We start from the raw sequence: 19,669 nt of genomic DNA, 5'->3' as shown, positions 1-19,669 counted from the left end.
GTGGCTGACCCCCCGCAAGCCTGCTACCAGCCAGGGGCTGTTTCACCCTGGCTCAAAGTGCAGCTGTCTCAGTTAGTGCCCAAACGTGCATTATGGCAGAGTCATTTACTGCAGTATCCTGATAATTTACTGCACTGTCCCTGAAGATACTATCTTATGGCAGAGTTCATTTACTGTGCCCTAGTACTGGTTCACATGTAGATGGTGATGCTTTATTGTGGAACTAATTAGTCTACTCTGCAGCAAAACTCACATGTGGAGAGAGGTAGCTGGCCACATTAGTCACAAGTCAGAAAAAAGGGTAGAGGTGTACCTGATAGCCTAACTGAATCAGAAATGCATAAGCTTCTGTGCTAAAGAAGTAACTTCATCAGATGCTATGAAAGGGTATGAAGCTGTGATTCAGTTAATCTACAAAGTGCCTCTACTCTGCTGTCTCTCTCATACATATTTCCAATGTTGACTTGCATGTATCTAGGCATTTGTAATTTATCAAGGGTATACACAAAAGAGCATGTCCATTTGGCATTGTTCTGTCAAACCTTTACTCTAAACTCTTCTGAGTTTACTGTTCTGCTTCATACTTTTTTGGTGCTGTTCTGTTGTTCTCACCTAGCAGACTGACAGAAGGTTTCTACATCATGTGAAGTGCTGGAAATTATTTTTTTCCACCCAGTAAAAAAACAAGTCCTGTTTTAAAAAGGAAAAAACATTTTAAAAGGTGGAGTGAAGGAGGAAAACCTCAATGGTACCCACTTTCCAATGGTATTGAAAAGTCATAGGCAAAATTGCTCCAATTAATCACATATATTTTCTTATTTATTAAATATGGCAGATCTAGAACTCACATGGCCCTATTGTAAAATAGCCATAGATTTGTTCCTACAGTCCTGGATTCTGTCTAACACCATAGTTTACTGCACATTTATCAAATCTCAGCTCTCAGAAACATAGTTATGATGTTAGCAGTAGTCCATTTCCTACCCCTTTATTTTATAGCAGTGGAGTATGCTTGGCAATGCAATAGTGAGAGGTTTTGACCTGCTGGAAAGTATTACTATGGTTTTGAGTTATTTTGAGTTGAATTAATTCATATCTCCTCATTAAAGATGAATATTATGTGCTAGAACGCACACATGTCTAGACAACCAAGATATCAGGAACTGGGGAAACTATTACAACGTGAGCTATGGTTTTAATTTTCATTAAAACAACATTCCTTTGCATGCAATTCTGTCATCTTTCTAATTATAGTACTATAAGGTACATGTGGCATATAAAACCATTTTAATGCTTTTTTCCTCACTACTCAGCAGCTTTTACTGTCTGCAGCAGTAATGGAAAAGCATTGAAGCCAACCTAACCAACATAGTTTACAGCAATAAAAAAGGGGGTGGAGGGGAGAGAACATAAACACTGGTGGGAACATAAAAATGTTAACACTTTAAAATGGTAATTGGGTAGAAAATGCACATAAAAAGGAACGGGCACTTTTCCTAGAACAGTTTAGCCATTGTTAACATTATTATCAGCCAGCCTCAGTTTTCTTCAGATCAGATTGTGTAATGAAAAACATTTGCATAGTGGGACTGTTAGAGAATATACTGCCTTTTTAGAGAATCTGGAATATAGTAGCAGACCACACCTGATACTTCAAGACTGCTGCAAGGAACCAGTTTTTAATTGCACTTTTAAATTTTCACTGCCATTTAAAAAAAAAAAATTGCTTAGCTAGAATATTTCCTGGCAAAACTCTCATGGACTTCAGAGGGGACAGGTTTCAAGTCCTATACTGATTCTCTGGCTGTTAAGTCTTAAATTTATGGAGAAACAGAAAAAATGCTTCGGAGCAGGTGCATGAAGCCATGAATAATGTGTTTTTATTTTAACATATTCCTGGTTTAGTCTTAGATTAACAATATGAGTGCTTGTTGTTTAGCATTAAAGAATATATGGTCCTAGCATGTGGGTTGAGATTAGCATGTATGCTATACCATTGTTTTTCCAGAGAAGCAAAGGAAATGGGACTCTAACTCTTGTATCTTAGCCCAGTAGCAAAAGCATTGGTTGACTTCAGGGTGGCAAGAAAAAGTCTTAAACCCACCCACCATACCTGCAAGTGTTGAAGTCTTTCTTTTCCGGGGTGCTTTCTGCTTCCACATTTTTTCCTAAAGTTTGAACTTTAAGTTTGATATCCAGGCCAAATGCATGCAAGGCTGCCAGCTTCTCCCTGCATCTTCTGAGCCAAGGAGATACTTTACAAATAAAAAGCCTGTCACAACCTAATAAATATTGGTTAAAGATTTAAGTAGTAATGCATTAATTCTGTGACAGGAGACACGCTTGTGGCCAAGTCTCAAGTTGACTTGCCTGCCTGTCTATGGGGCAGTCCACCCAGTCTCTCCTGCCATGACTTTATTGTAACAGTGAACTGGTGGTAAATGAAGGAGGCTGCCCATTACATGCCCCAATGCCAGGGGGGCGCAATCCATGGCTCCCTACCACCCCTACACCATGGCCCATGCCTCACAGATGGCATCCAGTATGTCACTATGCTCCTGGCCTAAAGCCAGGTCAACTTAGTCCTTCGTCAGGTCTCCTTCACTCACATACTCATACTGTCCCCCTCTCACTGGGGCCTCTTGCACTTCACCCTCTTTCACAGGGTCTGTCGCTTGCTACAGGATACTGTGCCCCCTTCGCTCTGCCCTGCTCCCTTGAGCAGCCCCGTAGGCTGTCGGGCTTATCTGAGTCACGCCTTGGCTGGCGACATGCAGTCTCTCGGGCCTCTCCTGTGACCCTCACCTGGGTAGTGGCCAGCCGATGCACTGAATGGAGGGCTAGCTTCACCCTAGCCCTTCACCGGGCTTCTCACACACAACTTGATCTTATGGGGTTTGGCCCATGTGCTGCCCTTCTGGCTGTCCCACAGCCCTACTCCGCACACCCCCTTGGGCTGCCCTTCACCCCCAGCCCTACTCAACCCTTATCAGGGCCTTCATTACTGCTGTCTCTCTAGGGCTTCATGACTTCCCCCTCTCTGGGGCTACACAATTATCCCCTCCCTGAGGCCTCTGAGGTCTTTCACCCCTGCGGGTTCAGGTGGCCACAGTCGTGCCTGAGCCCACTCCTTTCCTGGGGTCCTACACCCCCTGGGCTCAGGTGGCTGTAACCATGCCTGGCCCCCTGACCCACAGTGTTGTGGGCATTGGGGTTATTAAGGCTCCCCAACCTGCCTTTCACCAGGGAGGTGAGCGGTCCTGGTGTTTGAGTGGGGCTGCCGTGCCACCAGCAGTCTCGCTAGGCCTTCCTTCCCCAGCAGGGTGCAGTGTTGGGTCATGCCCAGGACCGCTGAGGCGTCCTCCATCCCTGTAGCCTCACCCTTACCTCCAAGGTGTTCCATGCCACAAGGGAGGCGGCTGGTGCTGCTCCCTCAGCCAACTGCTGGCTCTGACTTCATTTGAAAATGGCTGCCTGCTCCAGCCCTTGAAGTGGCAAACACCATGCTGCCACAAACTCTACTAAAATGCATCTTTTTAGGAATTTGTCCTGGAAGCTGGAATGTGTATGAAATGTTGTGGTTTGTTGAAGTTGATACTTTAATCCTGAAGGGAAGCTGCTAATAGCTGGAGTCATTAAAAAAATTAGACAAATAAAAATTATTTGTCCTTTTGTAAGGACAAATGTAGACTTTTTGGCTAAGTACAGACATTCAAAAAGTCTGAGGTGGAATTGATCTCAGTTATGTGCTTTTCTGTAAGCGGTGTAGTTTATTTAACTCAGTAGCGAGCAGAGCACACATTTGCCCTGTGCGAGGGCGGGAGGGGGAGGGGAGCCACAAATCTTAGACTGGGTTCTGCCATTTTTAAACCCATCTATGTACCAGCGTTCTGTTCTGTGATGGGTATAGACCAGTTTCTGATCATTTACACCGGTAAAAGACTTATGGCTGTACCTGGCTCTTAAGATTTAAGATGATTAAGAATTAAGAGAATGTGCTGATCAGAAAGAAGTATAATGTATCATCAGTGCAAGAGTATGAAGAGACATTGTCATTGTGGAACAGCAAAAACAAAACAATCTGGAAAATATAGGTTCAAATATCTAAGATAGTGGTTTCCATTTGGGATGCCATGGTACCTTGTGGTGCTGCGGTGCAGGCATTGCTGCCACCATCACTGCCTCAACCCACATGCCTGCATGTTGCTCCCAGAAGCAGGAGGAGCATGCAGGGTGAGATTAGAAAGGGCTGTGGCAGGACTGGGGACTCCTCCCTGATAACCCTAATACAGGTAGAAGCACATGCTCCTTCTGCAGCCCTTCCTGGTTCAGCTAGTTCTGCATGAGACATGCATGGCGCTTTAACCTGGCTGTGGCAGTGGCAGCAGTATCCCAGTTGGGAGCCACTGAGGTAAGCTAAAGAGTTTCCCTGTCACTGTTTGGGGTGCTGCCAAATGCAAAAAAGTTACAGAGGGGTACCCAGAATTTAAAGATGTTGAGAATAACTGCTCCTTTGTAATTCCAATTGAGAATTTCTCCTAAATAGACTACTTAAATTTGATGCCTACTGTTGTATTCCACCCCAAACAGCTATGCAAAAGAATTATCAGAAACTTCTAGCGGAAAAGCATGAGAGCATGTGTAGTATAAAAATCATAGTGTTTTTTTTTTTTAATTAAAATAAAGAAGTATAGTAGGGACAGAATAAAAATAAATAATTGATTTGGGACAAAGCACTCTCCTCAAAACCTGTTGCATCTGCTCTGAAATGTTTGCTCCTGAGAATCTTAACAAAGAGATTTTTTGGTAGCAGAGGCCTGCTGAATATTTAAAGCATTGATGTTTCCTATATGCAGCATACATAGGCACTCTGTAGTCTCCTTTGGCAGCTGTAAATTGCATCACTACTAAGTGGATTACCTTGTTCCTGCATTCATTTTAAACGGTAGTACTGTATATAATAAAACACTTCAAAGAGCCCTTCCATTTTAAATATGTAGCTGGCCTCAGCTACAAAAAAGCTTTTCCCATGTGTTGTGATACATGCAAGAAGCAATTTCCCACCCCCCACTCATGCAATGAAGATAAAATTTCTCCTGAAACATTTAGTTTTCAAGTTTCCAGAAAGTGGGGATTTTTCAGGGTCTAGCCAGCTGGTGAATACAACTGGTGGTGTTATTGGGCAAGTGTTTTTAGCCCAAGTTTTGTGTTTCTGAGATTATTTTCCTTGCTTTAAAGCCTATCTTTGTAATGTAGGATTCTTCATTAGGGTGTATATGATAAGATATAGGTCTAATGTGTGTGTACTTGCACGAATATGGCACCAGTAACAGTTTAAAATTGTTAATGTTGGTGGGTAATGTTAATTAACTGATTGCAATATGAAAACTTTGCCCTTACAATACTTGCTCCAAGTGACAGCCAGTAGTTTTCCAGCCCTTGTGACGTTCTCCCTCTCCCCCTCTGTTTTAATGGCCATCTGCGGAAGGCTTAACTGGCCACACGCTCGGTTGTGGCAGCTTCATGTTGTGGCATTCACTGAAGAAGCTGGATGCCTCTCCACACAAGGCCTGTCCACATGAGAGAGCAGCTGAAAAAAGTATTTAGGAGAGAGGGGTTAGGGGAAGGGGCTAGGGGAGATGGGAGAGGAGAACAAGTTTGAGGGAGGTACAGATGCAGGCCAGGGGCAGCAGAAGAAACAAACAGTAGCATTGCAAGGAAAGTGCCAAGTTCAGAAACAACGAAAAAAGGTCATCCATAAAAAAGGTGGGCAAGGGTAGCAGGAAAATACAGACTTTTTGCTTTAAGCAGAAGGAAAGCTGTAAGTTACCTACAGAATCCCAGTGAAAATCACAACTTCACAATATTTGAACATCAATAATTGATCTTAGACTTTGTCTTATGCAACAAAAGATCATTTTTCATCTGCACTGGGTTCTCTCCAAACTTAAAAATCAAATATATTACTAGTAGATGCATGTTGGAAATGTGATGCATTATAACATATTTTTGGTTATATTCTATTATCAATTATTTTTGGAAAAAAACTTATAGGCAGAGTTAAAATGGTTTAATATACAGCACTGATATATCTGGCAAATATGTATGTTCTTGGGTATAGCCAAGGAATTCAAACTGAATCCTTCCCAAATTGAATTCTTACAGCAGGCCTTATTAGTAACATGCAGGATTAGATTGCTGCATTGGAAAAGTAGAACATCTCCAAAGGTTGAAATCTGGTACAATGAGGTGGTGCAGCTGACATTTAGGGAGAGAGTGATGTTTAGCAGACTTAACTGTTTCAACAAGTTTGGTGCAATTTGGAAGGAATTCTCTTGATATTTTTTGTAACTACATTGTTGTTTATTGCACACTTCTCTTTTCTTTTTCTATCTTCTATCCTCTTTATCTCCTTTTTCTTGTTATTATTTATTTGTGATATAGTTGAGTTTCTACATACAGAGTTTTCTGATTTTTATATTGTATTTAAAAACATCAATAAAAATTAAAAGAATAAATCACCTGTCCAGTGGGAATCTGGATAAGTGGCTTAATGCAGGAACAAATTAAAAAAAAAAAAAAAAGGTTTCAATGTAGCTCTTACTGCAGGATAAGATGATAGAGATGGCAAGATACAAAGAGAATTGGAGCTATAAAAATGTGTGACTTCAAAACTGTAGATAGTGATGTTCCATAAATCTCAAAACAACATTTCTCCTGTGAGTGGATGGTGGTAGGACTGACTATGTGAGGTCTGGCTAATATGCCTTAGCTCATAAAGAATGTAGAAGAAACAAAATAGCTTGTTTGGTGGTTTAGCCACAAACACACTTGCAGAAGCATCTGAAGAGAAAGAACTGACCAGAATGTGCCTAGCTGCTGTTGTATAAAATCCTGGCAGGTGAAAGGGAGGTAACTGGGGAAGCCACAAAATCTCAACCATTCTATTTAACTTCAACTTCAACCCTATCAGTCACATGAAAGCACAGTATAAAAACAAGCAGTCATACACACTTGGATGAAAAATGCTGGAACAAAAGAATGAAGCTGTAAAGGCATCATGGCTAAGTCTGGAAGCCCTGACTCAGTTATGGAAGTTACTTCAAAGAAGTCTTACATTTAGATAATCCAAGGATTGTATGCTTTATGGTTTAAATTCCAACGTGATAGAAAATCGCTGATTTTAAAGAGCTGGGTGTGGAGTCTACAATATGATTCATGAAACTTTTAAAAGCCATTTGAAGTAGCAAAAATGCCTAGCTGAATGGGCAACAATGTTTGCCACACAGTGGGCATATCTACACGTGCACTTTAATGTGTAGTAACCTATTTTACAGCACATTAAAGCGTCACATCAAAAACCATGCTGATATGCTGATGCTCAGTAAAAATGTGTGCACTTTCACTACTGTGCATTAGGGCAGCCTAATGCTTATTTATTTAGTACCTCACATTAGAGGTACTAAATTTAATGCACAATAGCAAAAAGTCATTAATGAACATGTAGAGACGCTCAGTGTTGCTGAGTGCTCAAATGCAGTGAAGATCGGGACTATCATGCTTAATTAGCAGTCACCCTTCTAAATGATCATGGATGATCTTCACTAAAGCATCTTGCAGAATTGTTATTGGTAGATCCTCAGATGATATCACAATGGAATGGAATCTCTGCTGTGAAGAGCGTGAAGGTAGCTGTAGAAAAAGACATCTCGGAACCCTAAACCATAATCCAAAACTAAAATTCAGAAGTTAAAGTAAAAATTATAAAGCAGTATCTGACTGCCTACTTCTCTCAGAATCCAAATTAAACTCTACTCAGAAACAATTGATATCTTAGTAGCAATCAAGTATTTTTATATACCTGTTTACTTGCAATGTTGATAATTCTCTCTTGCATATGACTTGAAAAAGTTGACTCCTCCAACCCTTTAAGAGTAGATCCATCAATATTACTGCAAGCTTTCAGACTGTTTGCTCCCCTGGTGGACCATATAGGGGGGCCAGTCAGTTAGTGTATGCTGGGCTGTCTGATCTCCTTTGCCACAGGGATGGCATGATGGTGAGTTTGTAAGCCTCATTTTATGTTTGATTTTATTGAAGTCTCCGTAGCCCGATAGCAGTCAATTCGGGTTTACCTATGCAGCAGCCTTATGTTGGAGTTTAACCAGGAGGGTGCGGATGGTAGTTGTGTAGTGGGGTATGGTTGCTATTCCATTGCTCTTCCCACCTTCTCTGGGGCCATGATGACAGTATAGTGTCTCCTGTTTCCTGTATGAAGTTTCTGGAGCATACTGGTAGGGGTTTTCTGCTTCTTAGATGTTTCTGCATTGGGTATTTTTCATTCATGTCATAGTGGATGGTCTTCCTGTTGTACCTTGATTGCTAGGTCAAGCAGTACTGCAGACCTCTTGATGTTGTGAGGGGGATTCCTGCCAAGATAAACATGTTTTCCCGTTCCATGTATACCATGCAGCCACTTATTGTTCGTAGTGCAGAATTCAGGGCACTGTCCAGTTTGTGGGTGTGAGCGCTCTTTGCCACACAAAGAGGCAGTATTCTGCTGGTATGTAAACCATGGCTAGTGTAGTTGTTTGCAAGGTAGAGAAGTCAGCTCCCTGTTTTGTACTGGCTAGTTTCTTAATGGCTACTGACCTTGAGTTTACCTCAGACCTCAAGGGTTGATAATTAATAAATTAATAGCAGAGGTCTCTTTAGTCTCAAGATCTAGAAAAACCAAAAGCAAAACAACCGTCCCCCACCCTATGCATACATGCATATACCGCCAGCCACCATCTCTCATTGTTACAATGCTTCTAGCATTTATGGTTTGAAACCCTGATTCAGAGTGCTTTGGTACATGCTTATCTTGCTTAAGTACAATGAATAGTCGCATTGAAGTTAGTGGGATTGCTTACATGTTTAAAAAGTTAACTCTGTCATGAACCACTTGGGGTCAGTTACTATTAAAAATTGCATATGTAGATGGTACTTTTTGATGCATTGGACTTTTCAGAATCTGTGCATTTCTGCATGATGCATGAGCTCTTTAATTTTTTTTTATTTTAGGAATTAAATTAGAGTCTTCTTCAAATAGTTACTAGTGACCTAGTGCTATTTATTAAAGCCATCTAGTAAAGTAAAAAACTCCCATCTGTGGAGAATTGTGTAATTTACAGTATATTTGTCTAAAGCATGTAAAATGGTATATGATTACTTTGCATTCTCCAGGCTAGAATATCAGATGTTGTAAATTGGTTTATTTATAGAGAGACAGTATGGGGATCACACCAATTGAGAATCTGGGTATGACTCTCTGGTCCTAGGTATACCCAGAACAAAGCAAAACACTCTCACTATATTCAGACTCAGTTAAGATTAAAAGATTAAAATTCATAACACCCTCCCCCCAAAAACAAAACAAAATATAGGTATGCAAGGATTTGAGGTTATAATGATATTTGGGGTAGAGAAACCATGAGGCTTTTTCTTTCACAGCAACCCCATGACTCAAAGAAAGGAAGCCCAACCCAAGCCGGCCAACAGGAAAGAGATATTCAGTTCTTTCCTACAGTACAAGCTGTAGTTTATGCTGTTGTTAAAAGGTTGCAGTTAACCTTAGCATATCCAGTCTTGTGAAGTAGTATTATACATTGTAGCATAGGTATGTATTCTTCCATCTTTGAACTACTAATACAGTGCAAGAGGTTTTGGCTGAAGTCTCAGTAATGTAAAAGATTATTGAAGGAGGGAGAATTTGTGGCCTGGTGTAAGAGGCAGGGGAAAAATTTAGTAGAAGCCTTCTCCATTCCTTTAATAACCATCTGCACATGCTTACATAAATCAAATATTATCCAGCAGCAATAACCAGCCACAAGAAATTATTGGAGAGCAACATAAAGCTAGCTAACCTGGAGTCAAAGTGAGTGTTGCAGCCGGAGGCAAAAAGGGCTGCTACAAAATGGTTTTTCACCAACATTTCTCTTCAGAACCTGCTGTATTGTAGGCTCCCTTCCTCCACTCTCCTTTCCATTTAGAAACACTGCCAAAGGTAACAAGCAACAGATGAGCCCTTAACTCTGTTTGCCAGTATTAAGCCAGTTTTGCTGTTTGGGATGCTCAGAAGCAGAAAAAGAAGTAAATGAATTTTACTTGCTTCAGTAATACATTCTTACAACAAGAACATTGTTCTAATATTCTTACAACAAGGTAACCATCCTTGAAGGAGAACAACTAATTTAGTAGAGCTTGCAACAATAAATACATGCCAGTGTACTACAGTGCTACTCTGTTAGGAACTGCAGCCAGCTGAAGTGGATGGTGCCAGTTAGCTCATGCAACTCCTAGTGCCTAAGTAGAAGAAATGGAAGATTTTTAGAGGTTTCCTTAAATTCTTCATATACAACACCAGGAATTGCTGATTTCTATTAATTGGTCATGGCAAGTCAAGCATCTTAATTTTTTTTTCCTCCAGGAGTGCATCATTGATGAAGACTGTGAGACAGGAAAATATTGCCAATTCTCCAGTTTTGAGTATAAGTGTCAGCCTTGTAAAGCCCAACATACAGTAAGTATGGAATATTGTTTGGTCTCTAAGAGTGGTCAGTTGTGCTGTGACAGTTTCTAAGGTCAATAAACCAAAGCTATTATGGTCCAGCTATCTATGTGGAGCATCTACCTGTAGAATTATTGGGCATTTGTACACATGCTTTCACTGTAGCGCTGGGTGCTGTGGCACATGCATTTGTATAAATGGCAAAATGCGCGTCAGCGCGGAGAAAATGGTGGCGGTGTGCTTTTGAACTAAAATGCATTGGAGGTGTTTTAGTTCCAAACCATGTTTTGCCACTTATACAACTGCACGTGAGACAGTTTTATATTGAGTCTGCTTCGACACACTGGATCTCCAGTGTGTTGCAGTGCAAAAAAGTATGTGCATAAATGCCCATTGTTTTCCTTTCTCTTCCTGTTCTTCCATTTAAGTAGAAAGGATTCTGTTCTCTGGTGTGTTGGAGCCCAATCTGACTTCTGTTTACCGCTGTGAGAGTCCAGTTAGGTACCTTGCAGAACCGTTATTGTTATGTGCAAAGTACAAGTTACAACAAGCTTCCTGCTGCCTTGATGCAGTATGTATTTTCTGTGTGCATATATCAGAATTGTTCACATAATTTCCTTCTGCATAGGTGGCAAGTGTTCAAATCTGGCAACTTTGAATTTAGTAGTGATCTTTGTCTTTTCACTAAAGGATCAATTTCCTTACACAGTAGTTGCAGTAGATTATTTTGTAGTGGTGACAAGTAGGGCATGCTTCCCTACAGTGAGGTTCCTAGTAAAGAGCAGTTTTCACAGATGACTCTTTAGCTAAATATCCAAAAGTATCTTTTCTTTCCTATTTAATTGCTAGGCTGGTGTGAAACTAAACGCACGATCAAAACATTTGCCAATTATAAAGTCTACAAGTTTTATCTGTTAATTAGTATAATTGGCATACACCCCAAAAACTGCTTTGAAACCATGGTCTTGCAAAGATTTGCATATAGATTTAATACATTTTTTTTCTGACTCCAGTAAGAATGCTCACAGCTTAAAGATAAGCACATTGGCTAGGGACAGACATTCAAAAAGCCTGAGCCTGAATTGATTCAATCTTTAGAGGTTAATTTAACCTGGCTACTCTGAACCGGTTTGTAACTGTATAGACATCTCCTCTGGACTAAGGAAATGCAGGCACATGCCTGCAGTGGCTCAGGCTAGAAGGTGGGGAACACTTCATGATTTCATAGTAGCTAGGGTCAGAAGGGACCTGAACAGATCATCTAGCCTGACCCCCTGCCACAGGCAGGAATGAATGCTGGGTTCACAAGACCCCAAACAGGTGATCATCCAACCTTCTCTTGAATTTGCCCAAGGTAGGGGCGAGGACCACTTCCCTGGGAAGTTGGTTCCAGATTTTGGCCACCCTAACTGTAAAATATTGCCTTCTGATCTCTAACCTAAACCTGTTCTCCATCAGCTTATGACCATTGTTCCTTGTCACCCCAGGTGGTGCTGGGGAGAAAAGGGCTCTACCTATTTGCTGTTGATCCCCCCTGATGAGCTTGTAGGCAGCCACCAGGTCCCCCCTCAGCCTCCTTGAGGGGGACACTTCCCTTCCACAGTGCTGAGTTGAGGGGCGGGTGTGGCCAGGCCCCAGCAGGATGCTCTGATTATGGAGGGGTGTTCTCCCCCCCTCCCCCCACTTCTGACCAGCAAGGGAGCCAGCAGGGAGTTGATAACAGAGCATGTAGTTACACAGCAGGGAGTTACACAGGGAGTTGTTAGCATTTATCAGTTCATCAAACCAAACAAAAGCCATTTCAATTAGTACAAGCTGTTGTTAAACAACTTTTTCCAAGGAAGGAATGGAGGGACATTACCAGCTATAGGCATCCTGCATCTTACGCGCATTTAACTTGCACAAATTCAACTATACGCGGGTGGTGAGGGGAGGCGGGGCTTGAGTCTGCACGTGGCGCTGCTGCTTACCTGGAGGCCTGGTCACCACCATGCTGCCAGCGGTGACTGCCTCTGCCTCCAAAACCTCCCGCCGCTGCCACGGAGCTGTGCCCGGAGCTGTGTGGTTGGTCACCAGGCACGGTGGTGGCCAGGCGGCACGCAACCATCCCCACCACCACCCCGCGCTGCGCCGCTGCCGCTGGCCGCACAGCTCTAAGCGCGGCTCTGCAACAGTGGTGGGAGGTTTTGGAGGCAGAGGCAGTCACCGCTGGCATGGTAATATGCTATTTCACTATACACAATTTTCACCTTTACGCGCTGCCTTTAGAACGTAACCCCCGCGTAAGATGCAGGATGCCTGTATCTGTTGATTAGCTCCAAAGAGCTCTAAGCTGATGCTGTCCTGTCTGCCTTTGTCCTGTCTCCTGCAGCATGGACCAAAGCCAGCATGTTGTATGCTAGCTAATGCTGAGAGGTGTCTGTGTAAGGCAGAGGGGAGGGGAGAATTCCTGTTTGAGCAGGGAGTGGTGGAGGGGAGGAGCAGGAGGAAGCCAGGCAGACCCTGCTGTACCTGCAGTCTCTGCTGGAGCTTCAGCTAGGGAGCAGAAGAGCAGGGCCAGCCCAGCTGGGCTGGAGCAGAGGGCAGAGCCCTGCTCAAGGCTGCAAAGCATCTGGGATGCTGGGGGACTCTGATTTAACTTAAACCAGGAATGGGTCTGGGACAGACATTGCATACGCTGGTTTGAGCCAAATCAGTTAAGCCTGATACTACATTCAACCAGGTTTATCTCAAACCAGTTTCAGCCCTTTTCAAACTGGTTCATGTGCACTGAACATCTGTTCTGTTACAGGTTTAAACCAGTTTCTGATCACTTAAACTGGTTTATGTGTAATGTCTGTCCCTAGCCATTACGTTTTGATTCTTTAAAGATTTAAGTACCAGTGAAAAGATCTGCTTGATATTTTAGCGAGTTTTATTTCATCTTTGTATTATTTAGGTATGAAACACCCATTCCCCCCCAACTCTGAGTTCAGGAAGTATTATATAGCCTTCAGTAGAATATTCATAACATGAGGTAATTTAAAGATTGTTCTGACCCATGCTTCAGATCTAAATACCCCCAGACTTCGGAAGTTTAAGATCCAATTCTAAATTCAGATCCAAATTTTGCAAATAATCTTTGTCTTCATGATGGAGCAGGTACACTGGCCTTGATCTCAGTCCTTTATAAGCTGTTGCTCCTGTTGGAACTTAAAATGGTCAAAATGTCTTGCTTCTCTGCTCAGTGTCAGGCCACTTAGCACATTTGGGATGAAAAAGGAATTTTACCTGATGTCAGATTGGCATGGAATGTAGGATTTTTTGCCTTCCCCTGTAACAGGGGGCATGGTCTTCCTTGAATCTCTTGAGTATATTTTTAAAACAACTTCTTCCTATCCTTTCAGTGATATTGACAGTGCTCCCATCTGCCAAGGTAGTTCTGATGTTCTGAGTATTGTGACTGGTAGCTGTGGCTGAGGTTTTTTGCAAAGTTTTTAGGAATAGATTAGACAAACCCGTATTTAACATGGTTTAGATAGGGATGATCCTGTCTTGAGCAGGGATTGGACTAGATGACCTCTTGAAGTCTCTTCCAGTGCTACCTTTTATGGATACCAACTGCCCCTACAGTTCATCTACAGGAAAGAAACTGTTTCTGACTTTTCAAAGCTCTTACAGCTATTGGGTAGGGCTTTATACAGAGACTCAATCCAATTAGCAGAATTCTGAACCCTGAGGCTACCAGGAGCAATTGGGAGTGGGGGGCCAAGGGAGATAGTTAATCAGACTATCAAAAACTCCCCAGCTCTGGACCTCTAGTAAAATGTGAGCCCTGTTGCTCTAGGAGCCATCTTTCTCCTTTGGCTGGAAGATGGCCCATTATTAAGGCTTTATAAATGATGTGCAGCCCTGCTTTAGAGTGATTCCAGTTTCATTATGGTTTTGTTTCCCCCTTTTTAGATAAGCCCAACTTAAGTCTGTCACATTTACGTTCATGAAAGAGAAAACTGTAGACTAACCCCACTGCTCATCTGATTGCAGCTGTTCTGGTTGTACAGTTAAGTTCAGCAGTCATTTTCTAGTGGCATTGTACCATATGAACTCCAGTTGTTTGGGTTACATTTCTCTTTGACATCCAGATTCCCCGAGCACAATACATCACAACACAGGGATTTGCCAGCGTCTTTTCGTGCAAAGAGCTAAAAAAGTGCTTGCAGAACCTGAGCTTGATTTGAGTGCTGCCAGTGCAGCCTCTCCTAGGCCCTGATTTTTCAAACAGATGTGTGAAGGGTAAGCACATGCATGCAGCTGTTCACAGAATCAGGGCCTAATGCTATGTTAATTCTTAGTTACTTGTTTGCTCCTGGGATGAGTTCTGTTATGGCGCTAAAAATATATATATTTTTTTCCCTTTTTATCCAAAGCATTGCTCAAGAGATGTTGAATGCTGTGGGGAACAACTTTGTGTCTGGGGCGAATGTACGCAAGCTGTTTCAAAGGGAGAGAATGGCACAATTTGTGAAAATCAGCAGGATTGCAATCCTGGAATGTGCTGTGCTTTTCAGAAAGGTAAAACAGTTTTATTTTTCTTACAACGCAAGAGCATCTATGCTCTCTTTTTCTGCTAAACCGAGGTGGCTAATCAAGGGGGAATTATATGTTGGTCTGTAGTTCTGTGCAGGGCATTAGGATAAGGCTTTATAAGGTTAGGAATGGGAAGCAACCTCAAGGGCACTCTGTGGTGCAAAAGTATACTTCAGATACTAAAAGTCAGAATGGCATGAGCAAACAAGGCATAGAACAAGGTAACTTCAGTCATTTTGAAGACCACACAACAGAGCTATGCCAAAAATCACTGTTGCCTCTCATGAGTCCCAAGGGAGACCAGTGGAACCAGTGATTTGCCCAAGTCCAAGCCTCCTACATAAGCTGCTGTTGGGCAGTATTAAGTGTCGCTGCAGTATATACAACTGTCCTGGATTACACAAACCAGAACAGCCTGCAAGGTAATCAGGCCTATACAAGTGAAGAGAGAATGAGTGCTTGCACCCTCTCTGGGGCTTAGTTCTTTTTGTCTTGTTTGCCCACTATTGAGTTGGGTTTTATTCGCATGACTTCTCACTTCCAGAGTATGCATAACGGAGCCTGAAACAGTGGGGGGGATGGGGGGGGGGCTCATCTTAGAGCTTCTTGTAGGCAGAGCTGTACAGCACAGACTTTGCACATTGCAGAGCCTGGAAATAATTCTTCTCACCAAGGTGAAATTCATCCCTGCACAGAGGTCCAATACTAAAGTCTCAATAGCATCCATTAAGGTTTTTGGACTCTTATGTTTTGCTGAAGGTCAATACATGGTCATTCTTGGATTCCCAATTGTTTTCTTTTGGGAGCTTCAAAAGGTCACAGCTCATTGGTGCTTCAGTTTACTTAACTTTTGAATAAAAATAAATTACCTATCTATACCTTGAAATTTTCAGGTAAAAGCTTTTTAGAAATGCAGTTACCAATGCCTTGGCACACTGGAACTGGCCTTTTGGTGAAAAGGATATGAATGGTTGCTACTTAAAGGCTGTAATATGATTTACTTCAAGTTTGCTCCCATTTACTGGAAAGGAAGGTGATGGGGATATTTCTCTTTCACAAGGGTTAGAGAGAGCCACGTGTATGCCCCAGCTCTCTCATGTCAGCCTTCTGAACAGAGCTGAGGAGTTATAATTGGGATCAAAATCTTTATAGGCTTCTTACTTTTGCATGCAGACCTTCTGTTTCCTGTGTGCACTCCGTTACCTGCAGCAGGAGAACCTTGTTATGATCCTTCAAACAGACTTCTCAACCTGATCACCTGGGAACTGGAACCAGACGGAGTGCTTGAGCGATGCCCATGTGCAAGTGGCTTGATTTGCCAACCTCAGAGGTAGGACTTTCCATCTGTTATGCATTCAGGTTGTTTTGACTGCCCAGAGCAAGGGGTCTGGACCTGATGATCACAAGGTCCTTTCCAGCCCTAAACTTCTGCTAATCCACGAATAGGTTGTGCATATTGCTGATTGCACCAGAATCCTTTTGCAGACTACCGGCTGCTTTCCTCAGTAGTGACTCAGATACAGTCAAGGCTGGCTTAAAACATGTCATGCCTTTTCTATTCTCCCTTCAGCTATTAGGATTCAAAGCTGGTCAGGAAGTTATTAGTGGTGATCGTGTAGACTATGAATCAGTGGGCACTGGGCTGCCAACTGAGGAAATACCAAGGTTATTTCTGGAACAGTAACATTTTATTGTTTAAAAACTCCCCTTTGATTGCACAGTATGCACGTCTCCTTGTCAGAGGCATTCACTCATTTAGAAATCAAACTGTGATTGACATTATGACGGTGCTGTATCATGTCAGACAAGGGTGAAACAGCCAGGGCCAGAGGCTCCCCACCTCCAGCTGGGAGCTGCCGCACCCCCCCCCCCCCCCCCAAGCCTGTAGCCCATTCTAATAGCAGTCATTGGGAGAGACCTTGTTCCTCTGAGCGCCTCCTGGAATAACAAGGAATAATGGCCATAAGTTTTTAGAGGGTAGGTTTAGACTAGACATTAGAAGGCATTAGACTTCACAGTAAGGGTGGTTAGGATCTGGAACCAACTTCCAAGGGAAGTGGTGCTGGCTCCTACCTTGGGGGTCTTTAAGAGGAGGCTTGACGATTACCTAGCTGGGGTCATTTGAGCCCAGTTTTCTCTCCTGCCCAGGACAGGGGGTCGGACTAGAAGATCTGCAAGGTCCCTTCCGACCCTACATCTATGAATCTATGAATTTCTGTCAGCAGAAAACTGGCAGGCATCTTTCCTTATTTCCCAATGTACACTGCTTAGCTGAGCACAGATGCCTTCATTTTCTCCAGCTGGCATTTTCTTGCAAGAACAGCATGCACAGTACTGAGTAGACCTCTCCCCCTCATTCTCCCTGAAAAGGACCAACAAAAGGCCATAGTCACATCGAGGCTAAACTTGCAGCAGTTCTCAATGTCTCTTACTTTTCTGTCATTCAAGGACAAACATTTCAGCCATTGAGCACTTGTTTAAAGATACACAACAGTGCATGGGGTAATTTCATATTAGTTCTCCCAAAGCAGCTTGGGAGAAGCTAAATATAAGCATAAAATTAGACCTGAAGTAGAAACAATGGCTTTGGCAGAAAGTTTTCTATTACATTTGTTCCTCTATACCAACATTTATAATCATGATCTCACCTGAAGAACAGCTCACTGATTTTGTTATAGCAGGTACATTTGATGCATTTCAGCACTGACTTCTATGATAAATTAGTTCACAGTCCTTTTGACCTCAAAAAACACAAACATGCTGCCCACCTGTCATATATTTTATGGCTTTTTAAACCACGTGGGGATAAATCAAACAGAAGCAAGTAAATAGGGTATGGCTGTTAAACTATTAGTAGGATGATTTGTCTTCTCTGTTGCATGCTTTGTCAGTTGATCCAAAAATATGAGAGACAATTCTAATGCTTGTTTGGATAAACTAATAGTAGTATACTGCTGTGTGTGGCACCTGGCTGAAGACAAAAGTTTACTTTTTCCCCCATGAATATACAGAAAAGTATTCAATTTGCATATTCCAGTCTGGCAGTCTTGCAAAAATGACTTGGCTTGATATGTACCATCCCTCCATCATTACTAACCCTGTATGCTAATCATGTTGAGGCGATCTGCATTTGATCAAATGCAGATCCAAATGATCAAAACAGAACTAGAGTTCTATTTCCTTCTCCAGCCAGCAGGTAGATGATTCTTTATAGGTAAAAGGAGGACGTTTCCTTTCATATAGACTAACTTCCCCTCTGTTTGCAACTCACTAGAACCTCCCCTTCAGAACAAAAATAAAAAAATCTTACAGCTATTGGACTGACCTCCATTTATAAGTAAAATCAGCTAAATAGAGCTTTCCAAACATGTTTGACACTTTTAAGGGAAAAATATGGACGCTTCAGAAGTTTGTTTCTTAACAACTATTGTGTCCTGTAATTAGTATTTTAAGTAGCCTATGATGTGGTTGCTGTGATAGTAGAAGCTTAAACTGAACCAAGAGACCCCTTTCACTTTCATACCCACTATCGTTACCATGTTTTGCAGTTGTTCTGCAATTTTTTGCTCAGAATTAGGCTGAATCTCTTCAGGTTTCTTGAACTAATTTATAGCAGGCATTTAAAAAACTCAAGTAAATACATTCGGCAGTTCTACATCTCTGATATATATATGTGAAAGGAAGAGAATGGAAATGAAGTGTCCACTTCATTAAAGTATTGGAACCAAAACATGGCTTGATTTTTGAACTAACGATGCATTTATATTCTCAGCAGCCAGAACAACATGCCCACGTGTGAACTGTCCTTCAATGAAACAAAAAGTAATGATAAGGATGACCCTTTGCTCATGGAAGAAATACCTTTTCTTGGTTTCATGCCCAGAGACGTTCTTGGTGACTATGATGACAGCAGCATCATTCAGGAAGTGCGTAAAGAATTAGAAAGCCTGGAAGAAAATATTTCTGAACAGACAGACATAAAGGAGCCAGACTTGGCTCATGGCTTGCTTTTGGGGGATGAGATCTAAAATGATCAAAACAAAGCAGATCTGTCACTCTGAGTTCTAGAACCTAATTTTGTTTAGTGTCTTGCTTGTACGAGCTCTGAACATGTGCACATACACTGCTGGAAAGAAGTGCAATAGATTTTAAAGGGGTATCTTCATGTTCAGTCCCCCAATGTTGCATATTCAGATTTTTGTTGAATTCAGTCACACCTTTGGACCAAATTTTGTGATAAGTGTTGAGTGTAGGGCACATACCAACATTATTTGGATTACTTTTCCTAAGTATGCCAAAATAAATGCATCAGTTTTCATAGGACAGAGAAGGGAGCATAACAGTGATTTCCTTGCATAATATAATTTAAATTATTGGTGACCCTGAAGTGAGAGTTTTGTCTGGTTTTTTTTCTGTACGTTTGGAATGGATTTATTATTCTGAGGTGTACAAGAATCTGTTATCAGTCTATTGTTTTTTGGGCATTTGGTTTTCAGCCATGTACAGTGTGTTTCATTTAATAATATAATCACAGTCAAGTTGCAATAAAAA

General features: G+C 42.0%; 1 protein-coding gene across 2 annotated transcripts in view; it reads left to right on the top strand.

The window, feature by feature from the left end:
- DKK3 (dickkopf WNT signaling pathway inhibitor 3) overlaps positions 1 to 19,669 on the top strand; it is a 49,226-nt gene extending 29,557 nt beyond the window's left edge. Inside the window, exons 4-7 of one of the 2 annotated variants that reach the window (XM_019476805.2) lie at positions 10,472 to 10,564; positions 14,959 to 15,103; positions 16,292 to 16,448; positions 18,894 to 19,669. In XM_019476805.2, coding sequence (XP_019332350.1) covers positions 10,472 to 10,564; positions 14,959 to 15,103; positions 16,292 to 16,448; positions 18,894 to 19,146 — 648 coding nt within the window. In that variant the 3' untranslated portion in view covers positions 19,147 to 19,669. Of the gene's footprint in view, positions 1 to 10,471; positions 10,565 to 14,958; positions 15,104 to 16,291; positions 16,449 to 18,890 lie in introns of both variants that reach the window. The other variant, XM_014602156.3, reaches the window with a different exon arrangement.

This window comes from Alligator mississippiensis, chromosome 2 (genome assembly GCF_030867095.1).
Source record: "Alligator mississippiensis isolate rAllMis1 chromosome 2, rAllMis1, whole genome shotgun sequence".
Classification (NCBI taxonomy): domain Eukaryota; kingdom Metazoa; phylum Chordata; order Crocodylia; family Alligatoridae; genus Alligator; species Alligator mississippiensis.
The sequence above is the reverse complement of the archived record's forward strand: the minus strand, read 5'-3'. Positions and strand labels throughout refer to the sequence as shown.